This window comes from Schistocerca gregaria, chromosome 2, assembly GCF_023897955.1.
Source record: "Schistocerca gregaria isolate iqSchGreg1 chromosome 2, iqSchGreg1.2, whole genome shotgun sequence".
NCBI classification, from domain to species: domain Eukaryota; kingdom Metazoa; phylum Arthropoda; class Insecta; order Orthoptera; family Acrididae; genus Schistocerca; species Schistocerca gregaria.
Window position 1 is genome coordinate 232,714,721 of NC_064921.1, and position 23,138 is coordinate 232,737,858.

General features: G+C 44.2%; 1 protein-coding gene across 3 annotated transcripts in view; it reads right to left on the reverse strand.

The window, feature by feature from the left end:
* The window catches only part of LOC126336758 (long-chain-fatty-acid--CoA ligase 1), a 603,077-nt gene that overhangs the window by 228,277 nt on the left and 351,662 nt on the right, over window positions 1–23,138 (reverse strand). For all 3 annotated transcript variants that reach the window (XM_050000762.1, XM_050000761.1, XM_050000763.1), the window contains one exon: window positions 4,970–5,124. In XM_050000762.1, coding sequence (XP_049856719.1) covers window positions 4,970–5,116 — 147 coding nt within the window. In that variant the 5' untranslated portion in view covers window positions 5,117–5,124. The remainder of the gene's footprint in view (window positions 1–4,969; window positions 5,125–23,138) is intronic.

Consider the following 23,138-nt stretch of genomic DNA (forward strand, 5'->3'; position numbering starts at 1 on the left):
TTCTCCTTTCATCAATTAAATTCAATATTTCTTCTGTTACCCAAGGATTTCTAGCAGCCCTCGTCTTTTTACCTACTTTATCCTCTGCTGCCTTCACTACTTCATCCCTCAGAGCTACCCATTCTTCTTGTACTGTATTTCTTTCCCCTATTCCTGTCAATTGTTCCCTTATGCTCTCCCTGAAACTCTGTACAACCTCTGGTTTTTTCAGTTCATCCAGGTCCCATCTCCTTAATTTCCCACATTTTTGCATTTTCTTCAGTTTTAATCTACAGGTCATAACCAATAGATTGTGGTCAGAGTCCACATCTGCCCCTGGAAATGTCTTACAACTTAAAACCTGGTTCCTAAATCTCTGTCTTACCATTATATAATCTATCTGATACCTTTTAGTATCTCTAGGGTTCTTCCACGTATACAACCTTCTTTCATGATTCTTAAACCAAGTGTTACCTATGACTAAGTTGTGCTCTGTACAAAATTCTACTAGGCGGCTTCCTCTTTCATTTCTTATCCCCAATCCATATTCACCTACTATGTTTCCTTCTCTCCCTTTTCCTACACTCGAATTCCAGTCACCCATTACTATTAAATTTTCGTCTCCCTTCACTATCTGAATAATTTCTTTTATTTCATCGTACATTTCTTCAATTTCTTCGTCATCTGCAGAGCTAGTTGGCATATAAACTTGTACTACTGTAGTAGGTGTGGGCTTCGTATCTATCTTGGCCACAATAATGCGTTCACTATGCTGTTTGTAGTTAGCTTACCCGCATTCCTATTTTCCTATTCATCATTAAACCTACTCCTGCATTACCCCTATTTGATTTTGTGTTTATAACCCTGTAATCACCTGACCAGAAGTCTTGTTCCTCCTGCCACCGAACTTCACTAATTCCCACTATATCTAACTTTAACCTATCCATTTCCCTTTTAAAATTTTCTAACCTACCTGCCCGATTAAGGGATCTGACATTCCACGCTCCGATCCGTAGAACGCCAGTTTTCTTTCTCCTGATAACGACATCCTCCTGAGTAGTCCCCGCCCGGAGATCCGAATGGGGGACTATTTTACCTTTGGAATATTTTACCCAAGAGGATGCCATCATCATTTAATCATACAGTAAAGCTGCATGTCCTCGGGAAAAATTACGACTGTAGTTTCCCCTTGCTTTCAGCCGTTCGCAGTACCAGCACAGCAACGCCGTTTTGGTTAATGTTGCAAGGCCAGATCAGTCAATCATCCAGACTGTTGCCCCTGCAACTACTGAAAAGGCTGCTGCCCCTCTTCAGGAACCACACGTTTGTCCGGCCTCTCAACAGATACCCCTCCGTTGTGGTTGCACCTACGGTACGGCCATCTGTATCGCTGAGGCACGCAAGCCTCCCCACCAACGGCAAGGTCCATGGTTCATGGGGGGGCAAAATGACCTACCGAGGATTAATGAATGGTGCAGGTTCTGGCATAAAAAAAAAATCTGTGTGAAATCTTATGGGACTTAACTGCTATGGTCATCAGTCTCTAAGCTTACACACTATTTAACCTAAATTATCCTAAGGACAAACACACACACCCATGCCCGAGGGAGGACTCGAACATCCGCCGGGATCAGCCTCACAGTCCAGGACTGCAGCGGCTAATCCCGCGCGGCTGGCAGTTGATCCTGAACGTCAATAAATGAACCTAACATACTGCACATACATAAAAAAAGAAATCCACTACTGAACAAATGTCAAATTTGCTGGAAATACTATCTTCTGTAAAATATCTAGTGGTAACTATCCAGAGTGAACTTGAGTGGAAGGATCACATGAAACAAAAAGTAGGAAAAGCAGATGCCAGACTGAAATTTACAGGAAGAATCTTCAGGAATGTAACTTATCCACGAAGGAAGTGGCTTACAAGGCATTTGTTCGACCGATTCTTGGGTATTGTTTATCTATCTGGGACCCCTGTCAGGTAGGAGTGATAAGAGAGATAGAGAAAATCCTACGAAGAGCGGCGCGTTTCTTCACGGGATAATTTAAGCGGCGCGAGAGCTTTACAGAGATGCTCAACAAACTACTGCGGTAGAACTTATAAGAGAGGCGTTGTGCATCACGGAGAGGTTTGCTACTGAAATTTAGAGATAATGCTTTCCGGGAAAAGTCGGACAAAATATCACTTCTTTCCACATACATCCCGGGAAATGACGACGATGAGAAAATTCGGGAAGTTTGAGGTAATACTGAGGCTTACCAACAGTCATTCATCCCACGCGCCTTCGCGAATGGAACATGGAAGGGGGAATCAGTTAGTGGTATCAGAGTACCCTCCGCCACATAGTTAGGTGGCTTACGGAGTATTGATGTAGATGTAGATGTTTCCATACGGTGTAAATAATACGAGGGACGTTCAATAACACATTTTTTCTCGGCCAATTTCTGTTGAAAAAATATGAAATTTGTTTTGGGACATCGCGATAGCTGGCTGATCTTCGAAATGGCGTCTGTAACGGAGCTGTCTTACGAGCAGAGAGCTCTCATTGAATTTCTTTTCGCAGGAAACCAGAGCATCACAGAAAACCATAGGCGCTTGCAGAATATCTAGGAGACCTGGCAGTGAACAAAAGCACAGTGAATCGCTGGGCGAGGCGTCAGTCATCATCACAACAAGGTCACTCAAACCTGACCGATCTACCAAGTGCCGGCCGGCCGAACACATGTGTGACTCTTGCAATGTTGGAACGTGTGGACACTCATTCTAGGTAGTCGACAGATCACAATCAAACACCTCGCTCCGCAGCTGGATGTCTCTGTTGGTAGTGCTGACACAGTCTGTGGCGTCTAAACTAGTGCGCGATCGCCCATTTGTCTATTAAAAGCTTTACTTCAGAATGTATGTGGGCTGCAATGTAAGCCGGTAGAGTATTATACGGTCAGTAACGGACGAGTTGTGTCCTGCAGACTGACGTCACGGCCATCTGTTGCAGCTGCACGTGTGAAAGCAGTGGAGTAGCGCTGGCAGGCCACTTACATTATACGAAACTAAAAATATTAATAACTAACAAAGGAATAACCTGAGGAACATCATATTTGATGTACAACCTTCTGTTGTGAAAACAAACAATATGTCAAAGTCTGAGATCAAAAATAGTTGTATTTTGGAAGTTAGTAAAATTCCATAAAAAAACGTAATTTTCCGACAGTCAAGAATTTAAATAAATACAGTGATGTAAATGTTCACCTTCAGTGACTATGTACGATGATCTGATAACACTTTCAGTGTTCATATATAAATTTGGAAAGTTTTTAGTTTCAGAAAACCTCTGTAACTTTTTTCTAATAATAATTTCAAGAATTCTAAGTAAATATGTGTATTGTGTGTTAGGGTGCGAGTGAATGAGAATGCGTGCGTGAGAGTATGTGGGACGCTCGGCATTATTAAAAATCATTCATGTAATTCTCTACAGGAACTGGCAAGTGTTCCAGCTCTGTAACGTGGGAACGAATCCACTAGTGGTTCCCCTACTAGTGCATGTCGGATGTCCAAGTACGTATGCTTATGTATAAGACAGCCAGAACATTCGCGACTACATAATAAATTTCCAGATGTAGAGTAAAGTTTATAGTTCATTTTGTTTTGTTTATTTAATTAGAGAGTTTTGTGTTACTTAATTTGATGACGTCAATGAGCCTAGAGAAGTAGTTGGTGCTTGCTAGATTTTGGCGCGAGCCGCGCCCTAGAAGTGAGTTCTCATTGGTCGTAAGTGCTGACAGCCAATGAGAAGCGAGATGGTTGGCCGCCTAGCGAGGAGACAGAGTTTTGAGTGTGGGAGAGTGAGAGGAGAGTCGCGAGGTAGCTTTGATTGGAGGCGGTTATGCTGGATGTGACTTTTCGCATTATGTGTAAGATGAAGTGTTGGTATGACTTCCGCGTTATGGTCCAGTGTTAATGCTATCTGGTAGTGACCAGAAACTGTTTGTGAAAACTTTAGAGTGTTATGATAATTCGTCCCGACGAAAATCACGAGTGAAGTTTGAATTATATAGCGTGGCGGTACTGAGTATATTCTTACTGAGTATCTTATGGCGAGGATAAACTTTTACTAAAGACAACCAATGAATATCGTGTGGAGAAGTAATTGGCCGATCATTGACTGTGTTACAAGTAATTGGTTTCGGAATTTGGGAAGGTAAAAGTTCTGGCTGTTTTAGGTATGGTGATAAAGGTGAGCAGAAACTTTTCTAATTTTCGTAAATGTGGGCTGATGATCTTGCTTAACGGCAATAAAGATCTATTGAATGTTTAAATTTGAACTTCATGTTTAAAGTACGAGTGACATCCCCTTTCGGAATCATTTCTTTAATTTTCAGCAAATTTTACTTATAGCGGCCTCCGGCGTTTAGCTATGAGGTTACAGTTTCCGCAACACTGCTTTTCTGTGATCTCGTAAGCCAGTCAGGAGTTTACGTGTGAAGATCTACCGCTGTAAAGAGGTAGGTGAACAAAAATTATAAAAGAAATTGCATTGCAGCAGCAACGTATAATCCGTCGCAATTGGTGCATCGCACGCACGCACGTAAAAAATCCGTCGCAAGTCGTCCACAAAATCTCATTGGACTTGTCTTCCTCATCCACACAACAGCCCGGATTTTGCAACTTCCGACTTGCATCTGTTTGACCTAACGAGGGATGCACTCCGTGGGAAGCTGTTTGTGGATAATGGGGAGGTTACTGATGCGATCAGACGTTGGCTCCGACGTCGACCAGTGGATTGGTAGCATGCTGGCCTTCCCAGTAGGGTGGCGTAAGGCCGTCGTATTCTACGGAGATTCTGCTGACAAACACGGTCTGTAGCCAAAAGAATGGGGAATAATACGGTGTGTTGGAGTCCTGAATAAAAGCAACCTCGTAGAGACAGTAGTTGTGGAAGCCGTTTCCTGGCGGCCAAGCTGAACGGTGTCGGTAGACGGGAGCGGTACTCACGGGCAGCTGGTCGCTCTGGTGGCTGAGGTCAACCAGCGGCTTCTCGGGCCGGGGCCTGGTGGCCAGGTAGAAGGCGGACGCTGCCGCCACGCCGGTCAGCGCGAGCGCGCCGGCCGGCCCGCCGATGTAGTCCAGGTAGTGGTCCATCTCCTCCACTGCAACAACACACCACACTTATTACCAAAGCTGCAACGCCGGCAGAGGATCGTCAAGACGAGGAGAGACGTGGAGGATGTGAGGGACACAGGTGTGCGTCTAGGGTCCAGTTCTGGGGAGGGTCACTGTTTGCTAGTGACCCCATCCCTCCCTACGTTCAAGGTGAAGGTGTGAGAAAGGAAAGGAACATGAAGAACCTAATGACATCAGCTGCATCGAGATTTTATGTGGGGGGGGGGGGGGGGGGGTGAATGAAAAATGTGTGCCGAACCTAGCATCCCCTGCTTACTGCTCAGTTGCGTTAACCACTATCCTCGAGGACACAGAATGTATTGTAAATATGTAGTCTATATCGTTCCCCGGCCAACTCATAGCCCCACCTAGCGCAACCTGTCCGCAGTCCCCGTCCATTTCCTTCATACTCGCTAATTTTAGATTCCCATAGGAGGTCGAACGTAAAAGTGCATCCACATTGGAGAGTGTGGATTCATAATTCCCTTCAAGGCGACTCAGTCAAGTAGGATAAGGTCGTGTGAGAGTATGTGTCTGTTAAAGAGTGCGCAGTGGCATTTTCTCTTCACTGGCAACACTGACCGCCACCGAAAACTACACTATGTGGTCAAAAGTATCCGGACACCCAAAAAAAGTACGTTTTTCATATTAGGTATATTGTGCTGCCACCTACTGCCTGGTACTCCACATCAGCGACCTCAGTAGTCATTATACATCGTGAGAGAGCAGAATGGGGCGCTCCGCGGAACTCACGGACTTCGAACGTGGTTACGTGGATTGGATGTCACTTGTGTCATACATCTGTACGCATGATTTCCACAGTCCTAAACATCACTTGGTCCGCTGTTCCCGATGTGAGAGTGAAGTGAAAACATGAAGGGACACGTACAGCACAAAAGCGTACAGGCCGACCTCCTCTGTTGACTGACAGAGACCGCTGACAGTAGAAGAGGGTCGTAATGTGTAATAGGCAGACATCTATCCAGACCATGACACAGGAATTCCAAATTGTGCCAGGATCCACTGCAAATACTATAACAGTTAGGCGGGAGGTGACAAAACTTGGATTTGATGTTCGAGCGGCTGCTCATAAGCCACACATCAGGCTGGCAAATGCCAAACGACGCTTCGCTTGGTGTAAGGAGCGTAAGCATTTGACGATTTAACAGTGGAAAAACGTTTTGTGGAGTGATGAATCACAGTACACAATGTGCCGATCCGATGGCAGGGCATGGTTCTAGCGAATTCCCGGTGAAGGTCATCCGCCATCGCGTGTAGTGCCAACAGTAAAATTCGGAGGCGGTAGTGTTATGGTGTGGTCGTGTTTTTCATGGAGGTTAGCTTGCACCTCTTGTTTTGCGTGGCACTAATACAGCACAGGTGTGCATTGATGTTTTAAGCACCTTCTTGCTTCCCACTGTTGAAGTGCAATTCGGGGATGGCGATTGCATCTTTCAGCACGATCGAGAACCCGTTCATAATGTACGGCCTGTGGCGGAGTGCTTACACGACAATAACATTCGTGTAATGAACTGGCCTGTACAGAGTCCTGACCTGCATCCTATAGAAGACCTTTGGGATGTTTTGGAACGCCGACTTCGTGCCGGGCTTCACCGACCGACATCGATTCCTCTTCTCAGTGCAGCACTGCGTGAAAAATGGGCTGCTATTCCCCAAGAAACCTTCCAACATCTGACTGAACGCATGCCTCCGAGAGTGGAAACTGTCATCAAGGCTAAGGATCGGCCAGTACCATATTGAATTCCTTCATTACCGATGGAGGGTGCCAAGAACATTTAAGTAATTTTCAGACATGTATCCGGATACTTGTGATCACATAGTGTATATTCAGTTGCTGCTTTTATAGCGACACCACCACATGTAATCTTGAGGAGCTCTGCCACATTTATTGGTTGTTTTAGGTAAATATAAGTTTTTGTTTCAAATTACCTAATCTTTAAGTTGTATATCGTAAGCAGTAAGCACTATCTAGGAACGCACTAGAAAATAAAACCATTTGCCAAAAGAATCACCGATCTGTCTGAAAGAAACCACGGCACGCCAAACAGCGGAACGAAGCAGTGACTGCCATGTCATATTTTTTTGAACCTTGTGGCTCATCGGTTAAGTGTGCGCTGTGAGAGAGTGGGAAAGACTCTTTGTTTCTAATGGTCACTCATCCAGGTACATCCATTAGGCAGACAGACGTGAGTGCTTTGTTTTGAGCCGCATGTTCTAGAGTAGCCGGAATGCAAACAGATGAGTGTTCGGAATATTCCCGTCCAATCCAACCGAGCGAGATGGCTCAGTGGTTAGCACATTGTACTCGCATTCGGGAGGACTACGGTTCAAACCCGAGCCCTGCCACCCTGATTTAGGTTTTCCGTGATCTTCCTAAATCGCTTCAGGCAAATGCCGGTATGGTTCGTTTGAAAGGGCACGGCCAATTTCCTTCCCAATCCTTTCCTAATCCGAGCTTGTGGTGCGTCTCTAATGACCTCGTTGTCGACGGGACGTTAAACACTAATCTCCTCCTCCCGTTCAATCCGGATTTCACAGCAGAAGATTTTGCTCCATCAGAAATCACTGAGAGAGCCGAATTCTTACCAACTGAAGAAGGCAAAGGAGTTCAACAGGAGCCCACGGAAAAATGCCACTCCTCAGTCGGGTATGCTTTATCTGTGCAGTCACCAGGAGAAAAAACCAAGAATGTGACACAAATGAAGTTCAGATGCAGATGTACGAACAGGAATAAGCCTATCCAGTATTTATTCACTGCCAAAATACGATCGACCCACAAAAAAGAAGAAAATGGCAAAAAATCCGAGATCTTCTCTCGGTCTCCATACAAAATGTAGTATTGTAAGAAAAACAAGCTAAACCAGTCGAAAGCAAGATAAGACAAAATACAAGTAAAAACAACCCAGTATCTCTAGGACTAATCTGGATTAACCGTGCCATCACCTTCAGGAACAACAGATCGAAATCCAAGGAGGAATCCAATGTTTTGAATTGCCCAGGGAGTGGTTTAGTCTACAAGGAGCCTATCACGGAAGACTGAGTTATGCTCTCAGTGGTGCATGAAGAATGTACAGTTTATGAAGGACGCGGTGAATTTTCTTGTGATTTATGTTAGTGCGTGCTCTTTGATTAATGTCACGTACTCTTACCAGACGATGCTGCTAAGAGTACGAACGAGCAGTGTCTTACACATGTTGACGTTAGTTTGTGTTACAAGTTAGGCAGCTGCAACTGATACATGTTGTTCCTAAATAAACCAGCAATAATTTTTATAAGAAAAGTTTGTTTCAACCTTCTCTTCTACTAGATACGAGCGGTTAAATACTAAGTGCTTACTCTCTCTCGACTTCCCTTATGAATGCGTGGTGTCACTTCTTTGGAAGATACAATGAACATGGTGTCCACGGGGCGAAGTGGTTAACGCAACACCTTAGTAAGCAGGAGATATTGGTTTTGAGTCCTCGCCTGTCACACATTTTCTCTCGTCGTCGCTGATTCTTCATAAAGTATCGCTGCAACTGATATCACTAGTTTCTTCCCTTTCGCCGGCCGGAGTGGCCGTGCGGTTCTAGACGCTAAAGTCTGGAGCCGAGCGACCGCTACCGTCGCAGGTTCGAATCCTGCCTCGGGCATGGATGTGAGTGATGTCCTTAGGTTAGTTAGGTTTAATTAGTTCTAAGTTCTAGGCGACTGATGACCTCAGAAGATAAGTCGCATAGTGATTAGAGCCATTTGAACCAATTTTTTCTTCCCTTTTCCTTTCCTTCCTTCCCCCTCACCTTCAATTTACAGAATAAAGTTTATTATTATTATTATTTAAACAATTACATAATTTGTTTACATTAGTGCTTAGTGCATCGTTTGTGCAAAGCTTCTAAGAAATTGTATCCGTACATGTTATGAAAATGGATGTACGGATTTATGTATGTATGTATGTATCTTCCATACCTCTTCCTAAACCTCTGCACCGATTTCAACCGAATTTGGTACACGTACCGCTTACTGTCTGAAGAGAGTCGCTGTAGTGGTAAGAACCATGTACCTATTATAGTAGAGGAAGTGAGTTTGAAACTCACGGCACACGAAACTGCAAATTTTATTCATCCCGTATGTTGAGAATGGATGTAGTGGCTTGCAATAAACTTTACACATAGTTTCAAACAGTTACAAAACTTTTTCTCGCTGGCAACCCCCACAAAGCGATGAAAGGAAGAAATATTATCGCTTATTTACATTTTCGCTGTTCATGCAATAAAACTGCCGCATCTGGCATGACGTTTTAATTTGTTAGTTCTTTACTACTAACCACGTTGTGCAGATGATATTCACATATACCACTGAATGTACCTGCAAAATTACCTGCAGAAATACTGAATCTTGCTGACTCTGTAGCCATCCACAACAGCGATAGTGTTGTCGGTGCAGAATTTTGTACACGAACTGGCCTCTCGATTACATCCCATATAATTTCGATAGATTCATGTCGGGCAATCTGGGGGCCAAATCATTCGCTCGAAATGTCCAGAATGTTCTTGAAACCAGTCGAGAACAGATGTGGCCCAGTGACATGACGCATTGTGATCCACAAAAAATTCCATCGTTGAATGAGTGCAAATGGTCTCCCAGTAGCTGAACACAACCACTGCCAGCCAACGATCAGTTCAGTTGTACCAGAGGGCTCAGCCCATTCCACGTAAACACAGCCCACACGACCCACCAACAACTGGCATAGTGCCTTGTTGATAACCTGGGTCCACGGCTTCGTGGGGTCTGCATCACGCTTGAGCCCTACCATCAGCTCTTATCAACTGAAATGCGGACTCGTCTGATCAGGCTACGGTTTTCCAGTCGTCTAGGGTCAAATCGCTATGGTCACGATCCCAGGAGAGCGGTGCCGTTAGCAAAGGCATTCGCGTCGATCGTCTTCTGCCGTACCCCATTAACGCCAAATTCCGCAGCACTGTCCTAAGGATACGTTCGCCGTACATCGCGCTTTGATTTCTTCAGTTGTTGTCTGTAAGCATTAGCAACTCTATACAAACGCCGATGCACCCGGTCGTTGAGTGTTGCCCATGGTCAGAGGTAATGGTATTCTCGGCAAACTCTTGACACTGTTGATCCCGGAATATAGAATTCCCAAACGATTTCCGAAATTAAATGTTCCATGCAATTAGCTCCAACTACCATTCCGCTTCAAAACATGTTAATTCCTGTAGCGCGGTCATAGTCACGTCGGAAACATTGTCACATGAATCATCTGAGTAAAATGGCATCTCCGCGAATGCACTGTCCTTCTATAGCTTGTGTATGGGATACTACCACCCCTTGTTTATATGCATATCGCTATCCCATAACTTTTGTCAACACATTGTACATAACTGTACAATACACAATTGATGAGATACGACACCGTAAACACTGACATGTATGAAATCTCGCCGCATCAAGAGTGACGTTTAAATTTATTACTTCTCTGTTACTGACTCCTTTCGCAACAAATTGCTCAGGAAGTACCCAGATATGCCGCTGTATGTATGCACAAAATTATGTCATTGTACACACATAGTTCAGAAGACATGATGTCATAAAGAGAGAGCTCCGTGGAAAACTACCCCATCAAGCATGAATTTTTAATTTATTACTTCTTCACTACTAACTGTATCCACGACAAATTTTGCGGTCAGTATTCACCTATACCATTGAATTTACCTGCAAAATTACATCGTTGTATGATATATTATTCAGGAGATATGACGTCATAGAAATTGACATGCATGAAAACGAAAGTGCAGGATGAAATTCGCTAGGGATTCAGGTGATATATATATATATATATATATATATATATATATATATATATATATATATATATATATATATATATGCGAAATGTATATGAAATGTGCGTACACTAACAAAGCGGTGTATAAAAAGCTCCTTTCAAACCCCTGGATAGATTTAAACCAAATTTGGTAGGCACATTAACATCTGAAAAAAAATTCTGTGGGTGTAAAAGCCACCAACCCCCCCATTAGGCTGGGGGTGATAACAAGGAGACAAAAGGGGGAGGAGGAGGTGGACAGACAGAAAGGGGGAAGGAGGACATGGATACAGGTGTGAGGGAAGAGAAGCTGGACACAGTAAGGGGGAGGGGAAATGGATGCAGAAAGGAAAGAGGAGAGGAGGGACAGAGAGAGTTGGAGGAGGAGATAGACACAGAGAGGAGGGAGAAGGAGATGAAGGGAATGAGAAGGCGACAAAGAGGCAGGTGGGTGGCGGCTATGGCCAGAGGGGGAAGTAGCAGATAGACAAAGGTAGCAGGAGCAGATGGACAGAAAGTGGTAGGAGTAGGAGATGGACAGACAGAGTGATGGAGGAAGATAGAGAGAGAGTGGGGGGTTGAGGAGGTAGAGAGAAAGAGGATAGAGAGGAGAGCAGAGGAGACAAACAAAGACAAGACGAAGAAGGATATGGGCTAATGGAATGTATACATTGCAGGGCAACGCTGGGCACTCAGCTAATTTCATATAAATACATAAGCAAGAAATCATTTGTCCAAAAAAAGTTGAGTGATACCTATGTCATACAATTGTTTTAAGAACTATAATAGCAAGAAACATTCACAACTTTCTAATTTATACGGCATAAAATCGAAGTCTGCATTCACAATTATTAATACATTGTTTAACGTTGTGAGCCAGGTCTGCTAACCGCAGCTATGCGGCAATTTAAGAGGGGTGAATATTGACTACATCCTTCTGTTGTGGTTGGAAAAGTCACTATTTGTGTTATTTTTCTTAGTGGAGTATCTCTCCCTTTCTTCTTTGCCTTCCCTCGAACTTGTTATGGTTTGTTGGCTCTAACTGTGGATTCAAAAACGGTGTCAAATCTATTGTTGGCAGCCTGCGAATGCTCGGATTTTCCCATCTGGAATGTTTTCTACAGCAGGTGAGGCCGCAAACTAATGCATGTCGGCTAACCCTTAGGCCGGTATTACATTATCAAATTTCTTTGACAAAGCGTATTTGACGTAGTGTAATAGACAACTTTTGTCCAATGTTGTCTTTCGTTCAATTTATTTGATCAAATCTAGCGCCTCGCCTTAGATTTGATCAAAGAAAACGATCGTCTTCTGTTTATTGCCAACAGCTAGCATGTACACTCCTGGAAATTGAAATACGAACACCGTGAATTCATTGTCCCAGGAAGAGGAAACTTGATTGACACACTCCTGGGGTCAGATACATCACATGATCACACTGATAGAACCACAGGCACATAGACACAGGCAACAGAGCATGCACAATGTCGGCACTAGTCAGTGTATATCCACCTTTCGCAGCAATGCAGGCTGCTATTCTCCCATGGAGGCGATCGTAGAGATGCTGGATGTAGTCCTGTGGAACGGCTTGCCATGCCATTTCCACTTAGCGCCTCAGTTGGACCAGCGTTCGTGCTGGACGTGCAGACCGCGTGAGACGACGCTTCATCCAGTCCCAAACATGCTCAATGGGGGACAGATCCGGAGATCTTGCTGGCCAGGGTAGTTGACTTACACCTTCTAGAGCACGTTGGGTGGCACGGGATACATGCGGACGTGCATTGTCCTGTTGAAACAGCAAGTTCCCTTGTCGGTCTAGGAATGGTAGAACGATGGGTTCGATGACGGTTTGGATGTACCGTGCACTATTCAGTGTCCCCTCGACGATCACCAGAGGCGTACGGCCAGTGTAGGAAATCGCTCCCCACACCATGATGCCGGGTGTTGGCCCTGTGTGCCTCGGTCGTATGCAGTCCTGATTGTGGCGCTCACCTGCACGGCGCCAAACACGCATACGACCATCATTGGCACCAAGGCAGAAGCGACTCTCATCGCTGAAGACGACACGTCTCCATTCGTCCCTCCATTCACGTCTGTCGCGACACCACTGGAGGCGGGCTGCACGATGTTGGGGCGTGAGCGGAAGGCGGCCTAACGGTGTGCGGGACCGTAGCCCAGCTTCATGGAGAGGGTTGCGAATGGTCCTCGCCGATACCCCAGGAGCAACAGTGTCCCTAATTTGCTGGGAAGTGGCGGTGCGGTCCCCTACGGCACTGCGTAGGATCCTACGGTCTTGGCGTGCATCCGTGCGTCGCTGCGGTCCGGTCCCAGGTCGACGGGCACGTGCACCTTCCGCCGACCACTGGCGACAACATCGATGTACTGTGGAGACCTCACGCCCCACGTGTTGAGCAATTCGGCGGTACGTCCACCCGGCCTCCCGCATGCCCACTATACGCCCTCGCTCAAAGTCCGTTAACTGCACATACGGTTCACGTCCACGCTGTCGCGGCATGCTACCAGTGTTAAAGACTGCGATGGAGCTCCGTATGCCACGGCAAACTGGCTGACACTGACGGCGGCGATGCACAAATGCTGCGCAGCTAGCACCATTCGACGACCAACACCGCGGTTCCTGGTGTGTCCGCTGTGCCGTGCGTGTGATCATTGCTTGTACAGCCCTCTCGCAGTGTCCGGAGCAAGTATGGTGGGTCTGACACACTGGTGTCAATGTGTTCTTTTTTCCATTTCCAGGAGTGTAGAAGCACACTGCGAAACGACTGCGTGTTGTGTATATGGAGTGGAGAAGTTCATTCAAATGCAAAGAAGGTAGCATTTCGGAGCTTATTGTGGCACTATAAATATGGAAAGGTGTTTCATAATCTGGGGTGAAATAAAATGTTTTTCCTTTTTTAGGCAGGAAGATGGAAAAATCTCTCTTTCTTCGAAGCTAAATAAAGTAGTCTGCACTGTCAGATTTGTGTAAGAAGTCAAATCCATAAAACATGTGACCCATGTTCAGTGTCACGACTGATTTGTACATTGGAAAGGGGATTAACGGACTGTTGTCGTTGTTTGCCAAGGACAGAGTATTGGCACAATATGATTCACTGATGATGCAGCAGTGGGAGCTGAAAGTGAATAGAAATTGAGTTTTGTGCTAAATGTAATGGAACATGTCCTAACTTGGGTTAAGATATGCACGTAAAAAAGAAAGCGTCACAGTCGGACATGCTAGGGGACTAAATGTTGCAGCTTGGAAAGAGAAACTTGATAGGTAGACGCAAGACACAAAAGCAAGGGCAAGGCCAAAAGGTCTTTAATAAAAGAAAAATTAGCAGCTAATAGCCAAGAATCTAAAAGTAGAGTGTAGGTTTGAATGTATTAAAACGAGTCTGAAATTGTAAGGAAACAATCGAACTACAGTCGGCGTATCGGGGAAGCAAGTGAGTATACTCAGTCAGCTCCAGGTCACAATTCATTTTTCATGTTAAAGGATTTTCGATAGTACGATTACGACACAGCTATTGCAAACTGTGTACATTACACTGCATTCAGGTTTTATTTTATATATTAACATTAATAGGACGAGGGATATTAGTTCAATTACGTTTAGTACTGGAGAAATCACTGCCCCATTTAATGGAACTATGAAATTAACAGGAACTTCGACGGGTTGTATACTAACAGTGTAATATCCCTTTTCGTATCTCTCCAAAGATCTCTTTCAAAGAAATAGGATGAATATTTCATCACATTTCTTTGTCAAAGAATTTTGATACTATAATATCGGCCTTAGGAATGCAGCTGAAAAGTATCGTGTGTTAAACGAAGCTTGCATTTTTGTAAGAATATCTTGCCATTTTCGAGACTGTTATATGTAAAAATGTAAACGCTTTTAGTAATAAGAAATGTTGTTTGGATGTGCCTCATGACTGGTTCCCCTCCCCCCTCCCTCCTTAGATCCGTGCCTGGACTAGGTCACCGGAATAACTGATTGAAGTTGCGAACAAATGGGATGAACCTTAGCCCCAATAAGGCGCTCTTTAGCGTGAGAGGTGTCACCAATGTTGCATTCAACTCAGGCAGTGAAGAGTCTTGAAACTACAAGGAAACAAAAGCCAGTATTCCTATTGACGTCTAAAGATCCTACATCAGCATCTGGGTGAGTATGAACAGTTCGGATAATATATTGGTCATATCCCGACATTTCGACTCCTACTAAACTCGCTACCACTGCAGTGACGCCGTGTGGAGGGAGTAAGCGACCAGCTTTCCTCTCACATTTTTTGAGATTCCTTACGGTGCCTGAATGTTGCTGAAGACGCACAAATTATCAAAAAATGTCATACGTCTCATTTCTCGCCACGCTCGTTACGTATGACACATGGGACTAGAATCTCATACGTGCACGATTTATTTTCCTGAACGCTACCTAACCTGCCTCTGGCCAACTGAATTCTGAGGTAAAGGACTCAGGTGGCACTTACGTCAGCAACAACTGGAATTCACTGAGGAAAATGAGACGGCTGAGCACCATTGTAAGAGATGGCAGCGCGTTAGCCGGGTATAAACCAGCAGAATAATAAAAGTCGTCAGCGAAATGTTCAAACGATACTGTATGATTTACGTATTAGGCAGGAACCAGTGAAGTCCACGTATGTGAATATTATAAAATTTCTTTCTTTTTCCGTCGTAAACCGCAAAATTCATATCGTAAAATACTCACTTCATCCATTTTTGTATGCCGAAAAAGAAAGTACATGGGCAATATCATATCATTGCAAAAAAGTACAAATAGTCGAAACAAGGCCCCCGGAGTAGATAACATTCTATTGGAACTAGTGACGGCCTTGGGAGAGCCAGTCCTAACAAAACTCTACCGTCTGGTGAGCAAGGTGTATGAAAAAGGCGAAATACCCTTAGACTTCAAGAAGAACATAATAATTCCAATCCCAAAGAAAGCAGGTGTTGACAGATGTGAAAATTACCCAACAATCAGTCTAATAAGCCACAGCTGCAAAATACTAACACGAATTCTTTACAGACGAGTGGAAAAACTAGTAGAAGCCGACCTCGGGGAAGATGAGTTTGGATTCCGTAGAAATACTGGAACACGTGAGGCAATACTGACCTTACGACTTATCTTAGAAGAAAGATTAAGGAAAGGCAAACCTACGTTTCTAGCATTTGTAGGCTTAGAGAAAGCTTTTGACAATGTTGACTGGAATACTCTCTTTCAAATTCTAAAGGTGGCAGGGGTAAAATACAGGGAGCGAAAGGCTATTTACAATTTGTGCAGAAACCAGATGGCAATTATATGAGTCGAGGGACATGAAAGGGAAGCAGTGGTCGGGAAGGGTGTAAGACAGGGTTGTAGCCTCTCCCCGATGTTATTCAATCTGTATAATGAGCAAGCAGTAAACGAAACAAAAGAAAAATTCGGAGTAGGTATTAAAATCCAGGGAGAAGAAATAAAAGCTTTGAGGTTCGCCGTTGACATTGTAATTCTGTCAGAGACAGCAAAGGACTTGGAAGAGCAGTTGAACGGAATGGACAGTGTCTTGAAAGGAGGGTATAAGATGAACATCAACAAAAGCAAAACGAGGATGATGGAATGTAGTCAAATTAAGTCGGGTGATGCTGAGGGAACTAGATTAGGAAATGAGACACTTACATTAGTAAAGGAGTTTTGCTATTTGGGAGACATCAAGGGATCACCAATTTAGTATTGGAGGGCAGCGTGGAGGGTAAAAATCGTAGCCGGAGACCAAGAGATGAATACACTAAGCATATTCAGAAGGATGTAGGTTGCAGTAGGTACTGGGAGATGAAGAGGCTTGCACAGGATAGAGTGGCATGGAGAGCTGCATAAAACCAGTCTCAGGACTGAAGACCACAACAACAGTCTGAAAGAACGTAATTTATACTGTTCATAAGAGACAATGAGTAAGGTACGTGGATACGTCTGTGGTATGTACGAGGTATTTTAAGTTACCGCATTTTAAGTTACATGTGGACCATAACAGTCCTAGCTAGAACGGCAGGGTTATCATCATCTTATTTTGGAGACATAAAAAAAGGAAGATTAGATTCGACGTCCAGTCGACAACGAGATCATTAGAAACGGAAAAGAATAATAGAAATGTTTTTCATGCTACTAGTAATTAAAAACGAAAATGTTATTTTGGTAAAGAATACGATTCTTGCGAAAATGTGTAAGCTAGCAGTTCAATTTCATAATAAATATTGCATACAAAAGTTCGTTTGAAAATATTTGCCTCTATCGAGAACCGAACCAGTGACTTCATAATCACGAGTTTAGAATGCTATGGGCGTTCCGTTAATTCGGATGAAATTTCCAGCAGTGTGCGAAAGTTCGCTCAATAAATATATTACCAATAAACTGCACGTCTACTCTGTACCAGTCATCGAACTCCCGTCTAGACGAAATTCTCTTAAATGTTAATTCGGCGCCAACATCTACCAAATCAGTAATCCGACAACTTGGAGCTACAATCGGATTTGATTACACGTTCACTATGCGAGGGGCGTCCAGCAAGTAATACAGTTTAATCAAGATTCCCTTATATCATATTACTGCTCACTCTTTTGGCTACAAAACCCAATTTTTAAACATAATCTCCGTTCAATGCGACGGCTTTACGCCACATTCCTGGGAGCGCCCGTATGCCCGCACGGCGTCACTCCACTGGTCGACGTCAGAGCCAATGTCTTGCTGCGTCAATAGCCTCCCCGTCATCCAAGTACTGCTTCGCTCAGAGAGCGTCCTTCATTGGGCCAGACAGATGTAAGTCGGAACAGGCGAGATCCAGGCTGTAGGGGATCGAGGAAGAACAGTCCAGTGAAGATTTGTGAGATTGTCTCTGGTGCGAAGACTTGCGTGAGGCCTTGTATTTTCATGGAGAAGAAGTTCGTTTGCATTTTTGTGGTGACGAACACTATAAAGACCTTTCTTCAATTTCCTGGGGGCAGCACAATTCACTTCAGAGCTGATCGTTGCACCATGAGGGAGGACATCAATCAGAATAACCACTTCACAGTCCCAGAAGACTGTCGCCATGTCGTCACTGGCTGAGACTGCGGCTTTGAACATTTTGTTCGGCGGAGATGTGATGTGACTCCACTCAATGCATTGCTGTTTTATTTTCGATTCGAAGTGACGAACCCATGTGGTGACGTTCGACAAAGCATTGTAACAATCAGTCTCATAACGTGCAAGCAGTTTCCCACAGACAGTATCGTTTCTCGTTATGGTCTTCTGTCAGGCAGCGAGGAACACAGCGGGGACACACCTATGAGTTCTCCAACTGAGGGACGACTGTCTCAGCACAACCAACAGAGACGGCTAGTTATGCGCCGAGGTCATTGATTGTGATCCGTCGGGCAACTTGAATAAGAGGCGATTCCAACACTGCGGTCGGTACGGGGGAGATCGAAGATGTTTGCGTGACCTTGTTACAATGACGCCTCTCCGAACTACTTACCGTGCTCTCTCTCATTGCCAGATACTTTGCAAGCACCTATGAATATCTGCATATCTGCGACGTACTGATTATCAGCCAAAAGGAAGTTAGTGACACTCTCCTTGGAACGTACGTCGGATACAGACGTTATTTTGAAGGCTACGTATAGAGCCGCCACATATGCGAATTTCATGAAACTCCTAGGGGTGAAGCGGGAATATTCCATGATGCTCCACAAAAAATTCTGAATTTTTTCAACCGAAAATGGCCGAGAAAATTAATTGTTGCATTACCTATTGAATGCCCTTCGTACATCTGATAAGTCATTAGCAAGTGACTTTTGGTTAGACTAACATGCAGTTGAGATAGTGACATTCAACGAATTGAACAAAACGCTATCACAAAAAGATTCAGTATATATTGACATTATTGCTGCATATGACACACTTGACGCGCCAAAGGAACTGGTATAGGCATGCATATTGAAATACAGCGATGTGTAAACCGGCAGAATACGGCGCAACGGTCGGCAACACCTGTATAACTCAAATGTCTGGCGAAGTTGATAGATCGGTTACTGCTGCTACGATGGCAGGTTATCAAGATTTAACTGATTTTGAATGTGATGTTATAGTCGGCGCACGAGCGGTGAAAGACAGCATCTCCGAGGTAGCTATGAAGTGGGGATTTTCCAGTACGACCATTTCACGAGTGTACCGTGAATATGTGGAATCCACTAAAACATCAAATCTCTGACATTGCTGCGGCCGGGAAAAGATCCTGCAAGAGCGGTAACAACTGAAAAGAATCGTTCAGCGTCACCAAAAAGTGCAACATTCCCGCAAATTGCTGCATATTTCAATGCTGGGCCACCAACAAGTGTCAGCGTGGGAACCATTCAACGAAAAGTCATCGATATGGGCTTTAGAAGCTGAAGGCCCACTCGTGCACCCTTGATGACTTCACGACACAAAGCTTTAGGCCTCGCATGAGCCCGTCGACACTGACATTGGACTGTTGATGGCTGGAAACGTGTTTCCTGGTCGGACGAGTCTCGTTTTAAATTGTATCGAACGGATTGACGTGTACGGGTATGGAGACAATTATGAATCCATGAGCCCTGCATGTCAGACAATGCGACATCCTACACGTTCAGAATTCTTTTAAAGTGGCTCCAGGAGTACTTTTCTGAATTTAAACACTTCCACTGGCCACCAAACTCCCTAAACATGAAGATTATTGAGCAAATCTGGGACGACTCGCAACGTGCTGTTCAGAAGAGGTCTCAGCCCTCTCGTACTCTTACCGATGTATGATCAGCCGTGCAGGATTCATGGTGTCAATTCCCTCCAGCACTACTTCAGACATTAGTGAGGTCCATACCACGTCGTGTTGTGGTACGTCTGCGTGCTCGCGGGGACCCTACACGATATTAGGCAGGTGTATCAGTTTCTTTGGCTCTTCATTGTATCAAAGTCGTTGATATTCCTTGGAGCCGCGTATTGCGCACCAACCTCTTTCTGCACTTAACGATGACGTCAAGCGGAACGCTACAGTTATCGTCACCACACGAAACCCATAAAGAAAGCCTCTGGAAAATAAATAGAACACCTCAGCAGAATGTGCTCCGTAAGTAACCTTCATATACAATAAAGATAGTTCTAACCCCCCGCCATGATCATTCTGTTTTACTTTACCAAAACGCACAACTATGCATGCTTGTTCAATTGTATATGAAACTAGTACAGGATTTTCCTATTAGTCAAATGATTTCCTTTTTTGAAATTATTACCACCATGCTAGCGGGAAGTTTCGTTCTTTCTCAAGTGGATGATGATATTGATTATCGAATCAAAACGTCATCTCTTATTTCCACGTGTCCACTGTAATAAGTACTGACTGATTTTAAATTAGGTTCTTGTACTCATTCCAATCTAACGGCAGCAGAAACGCCACGAAGTCCGAGGCAGGTGAAAACAAATGTTGTCACAGCTGAGGAATCCGAGAATAGACGTATCGGTGCCAAAATACAAGTCGTGTGGGCAGGCGTGACTCGGGTTCTTTGACCGGCCGGGATGGCGCGCTATGGCAGGCAATAAAGATCACGACGCGAACACGCTTCGCAGCAGGCAGAGGGGCGGGCACTGGGAGTTACGACACGCTCTCCCGGCCGTGGCGGTTGCCTCACGTTGATGCATTGCCCAGATTTGTCCGCTAGGTACCCGCTAAACGAGGTTCTTAATCATGCACTAAAAATTACGACCTCTTTGACAGTTACATATTTTTCACTTTATCTTCGATGTATCGACAGAGTGATCAACAAAGGACGCCCTGATTTTTTAAATTCAATAATATGAAAACAGACATCATTAGAGGAATGCAAAAACGATGATTTTATTATGAAATATGAAATATGAAAGAAGTACCTGAAGAAGTGCAACACCCCCTTAGAAAAAATTATAAATGACAGTGCTGGAAAACGTCTACGTTATTTGATTTTCAAACAGGTGAGCAAAACTGAACGTACTCTGACATTTCTCTCTTTACTTATTCTGATCATCACTAAGCTGACACACAATGTTTGTTTTATCGCAACGCAATCTGATTTTCAATAATCTCTACAAAAGAATGGCCCTGACTAACAATAACCTATACCTTTCATGAATCACTAACCTCACAGAAATCTTCGTTACTCAAACTACTTCAATACAGCGGGCGCCAATACTGCCAGCTAAATAAAAGATTCTAACTACTGAAGGCACTAACTACTGATAGGCATAGTTAGCAAATGAAAGATTTCGATAGAGAACAAACGATTTATTTACCTTAATAGTGTTCAAAAGTCATAATATACATATTAGTTCATGACATCCCGTCATACAAATTTCCTTTTTCCAGATCGTCCGCTCTCAAAATTCTGCCATCTCTCTCCCCACATCCACCACTGCTGGCGGCTCACCTCCAACTGCACAATTCTACGCGCTGTAACATCCAGCTGCCCAACACAACAATAGCAAATATTCCAACAATGCAAACCAGCCACAGACTACACACAACATAGTCAGTGATTTTCATACAGAGCGCTATGTGGCATTACCAACATAAAAACCTAAACAGCCTACTTACAGAAGGTGCGAAGTAGTAGTTACAAAGTCATGTGGTCATATCTGTAACCACTGTGCGATAAAGGCTAACTTTGTGATTCTGATCCTCACAAAGGTTGGTAACGAAGGACACTTCTAACTGCATGGACCCGTGAATCAACAAAAGTGCGACTTTGGGGTTATGAAAATCCCACTTTGTGTCAAGCAAAGCAACATTATTTGACCGAAGCCCCTGTTTGGGATGCGGTGTGCATCAGGGCCATTACTGGCCTTTTTTGGTTTCCGTGCCTCAATCGGTAAAAATGGATCCCTTACAGGATCGCATTGTTATTCGTCTGTCTGTGCCTCTGACAGTTAAGAAAACTTTCCCTCACAAAAGGGTAGAGTTTTAAAGTTGAAATTTTTGTCACATAGTGAGGTCTACGGTTCGTTGGCGGTGTAAAAAATGTAAGCTAAGACAATACAGTCGAAAGATACGGCAGTTTATTTAACATATTTTGATACTCGCCAACTCACTCATAAAAACTTATAGAGTACTTCCCGTTGATCTATCTTCATGAAATTTGTCAAGAAACAAGGTTTTACAATACAAGTAAAGGAAAAAACTCCGAAAATTATCAATTTGTTATTATACCACACGAAAAAAAGTTCTCGAATGTATTGGAATTCCCAGGACTGATACTTACCAGTATCGATATGGATAAGAGACCAAAAATCGTCGCTATTCTTGATTCCCGGAATGGATGAGCTGTCTATATACATAATTAATTTTGTACGAAAGAGTGAGGTGGCGCAGTGGTTAGCGCACTGGACTCGCATTCAGGAGTACGACGCTAACTCTGAAGCTAATCCTGATTTCAGTTTTCCGTGATTTCCCTGTATCAATTTCGACAAATGCCGGAATGGTTCCTTTGAAAGGGCACGGCCGATTTCCTTCGCCACCCTTCCCTGATCCGATGGGATCGATTAAGTCGCTGTTTCGTCCCTCTCGCCCAAAGCAATCAACCAAAAATTTTGTACGGAACCCTCAGTGCGCAAATCCTAATCGCAGTTGGCCAATTTTCATATGAGAATCGACAAGTAGTGAACGTTACGTTGCAATTTTGGAACAGTTTGTCGTCATAGAGGAAGTGTCGGTGGTACCGAGTGTTTCATGCAAGGTGGGGCCCAATCACATCGCGTCGAACAGACATTTCGCTTTCTTGGCGATTTCTTCAGGAACAGAGACATCACACTGGACTGTCCGCAATTTGTTGAAGAGGACTTGGATTGGGCTCTATATTAACTCGATCAGTCTCCTTGTGGTTAAATTTGTGGTGGTGGTGGTGGTGGTGGTGGTGGTGGTGGTGGTGGTTAGTGTTTAACGTCCCGTCGACAACGAGGCGCAAGCTCGGGTTAGGGAAGGATTGGGAAGGAAATCGGCCGTGCCCTTTCAAAGGAACCATCCCGGCATTTGCCTGAAACGATTTAGGGAAATCACGGAAAACCTAAATCAGGATGGCTGGAGACGGGATTGAACCGTCGTCCACCCGAATGCGAGTCCAGTGTGCAAATTTGTGGAGCACACT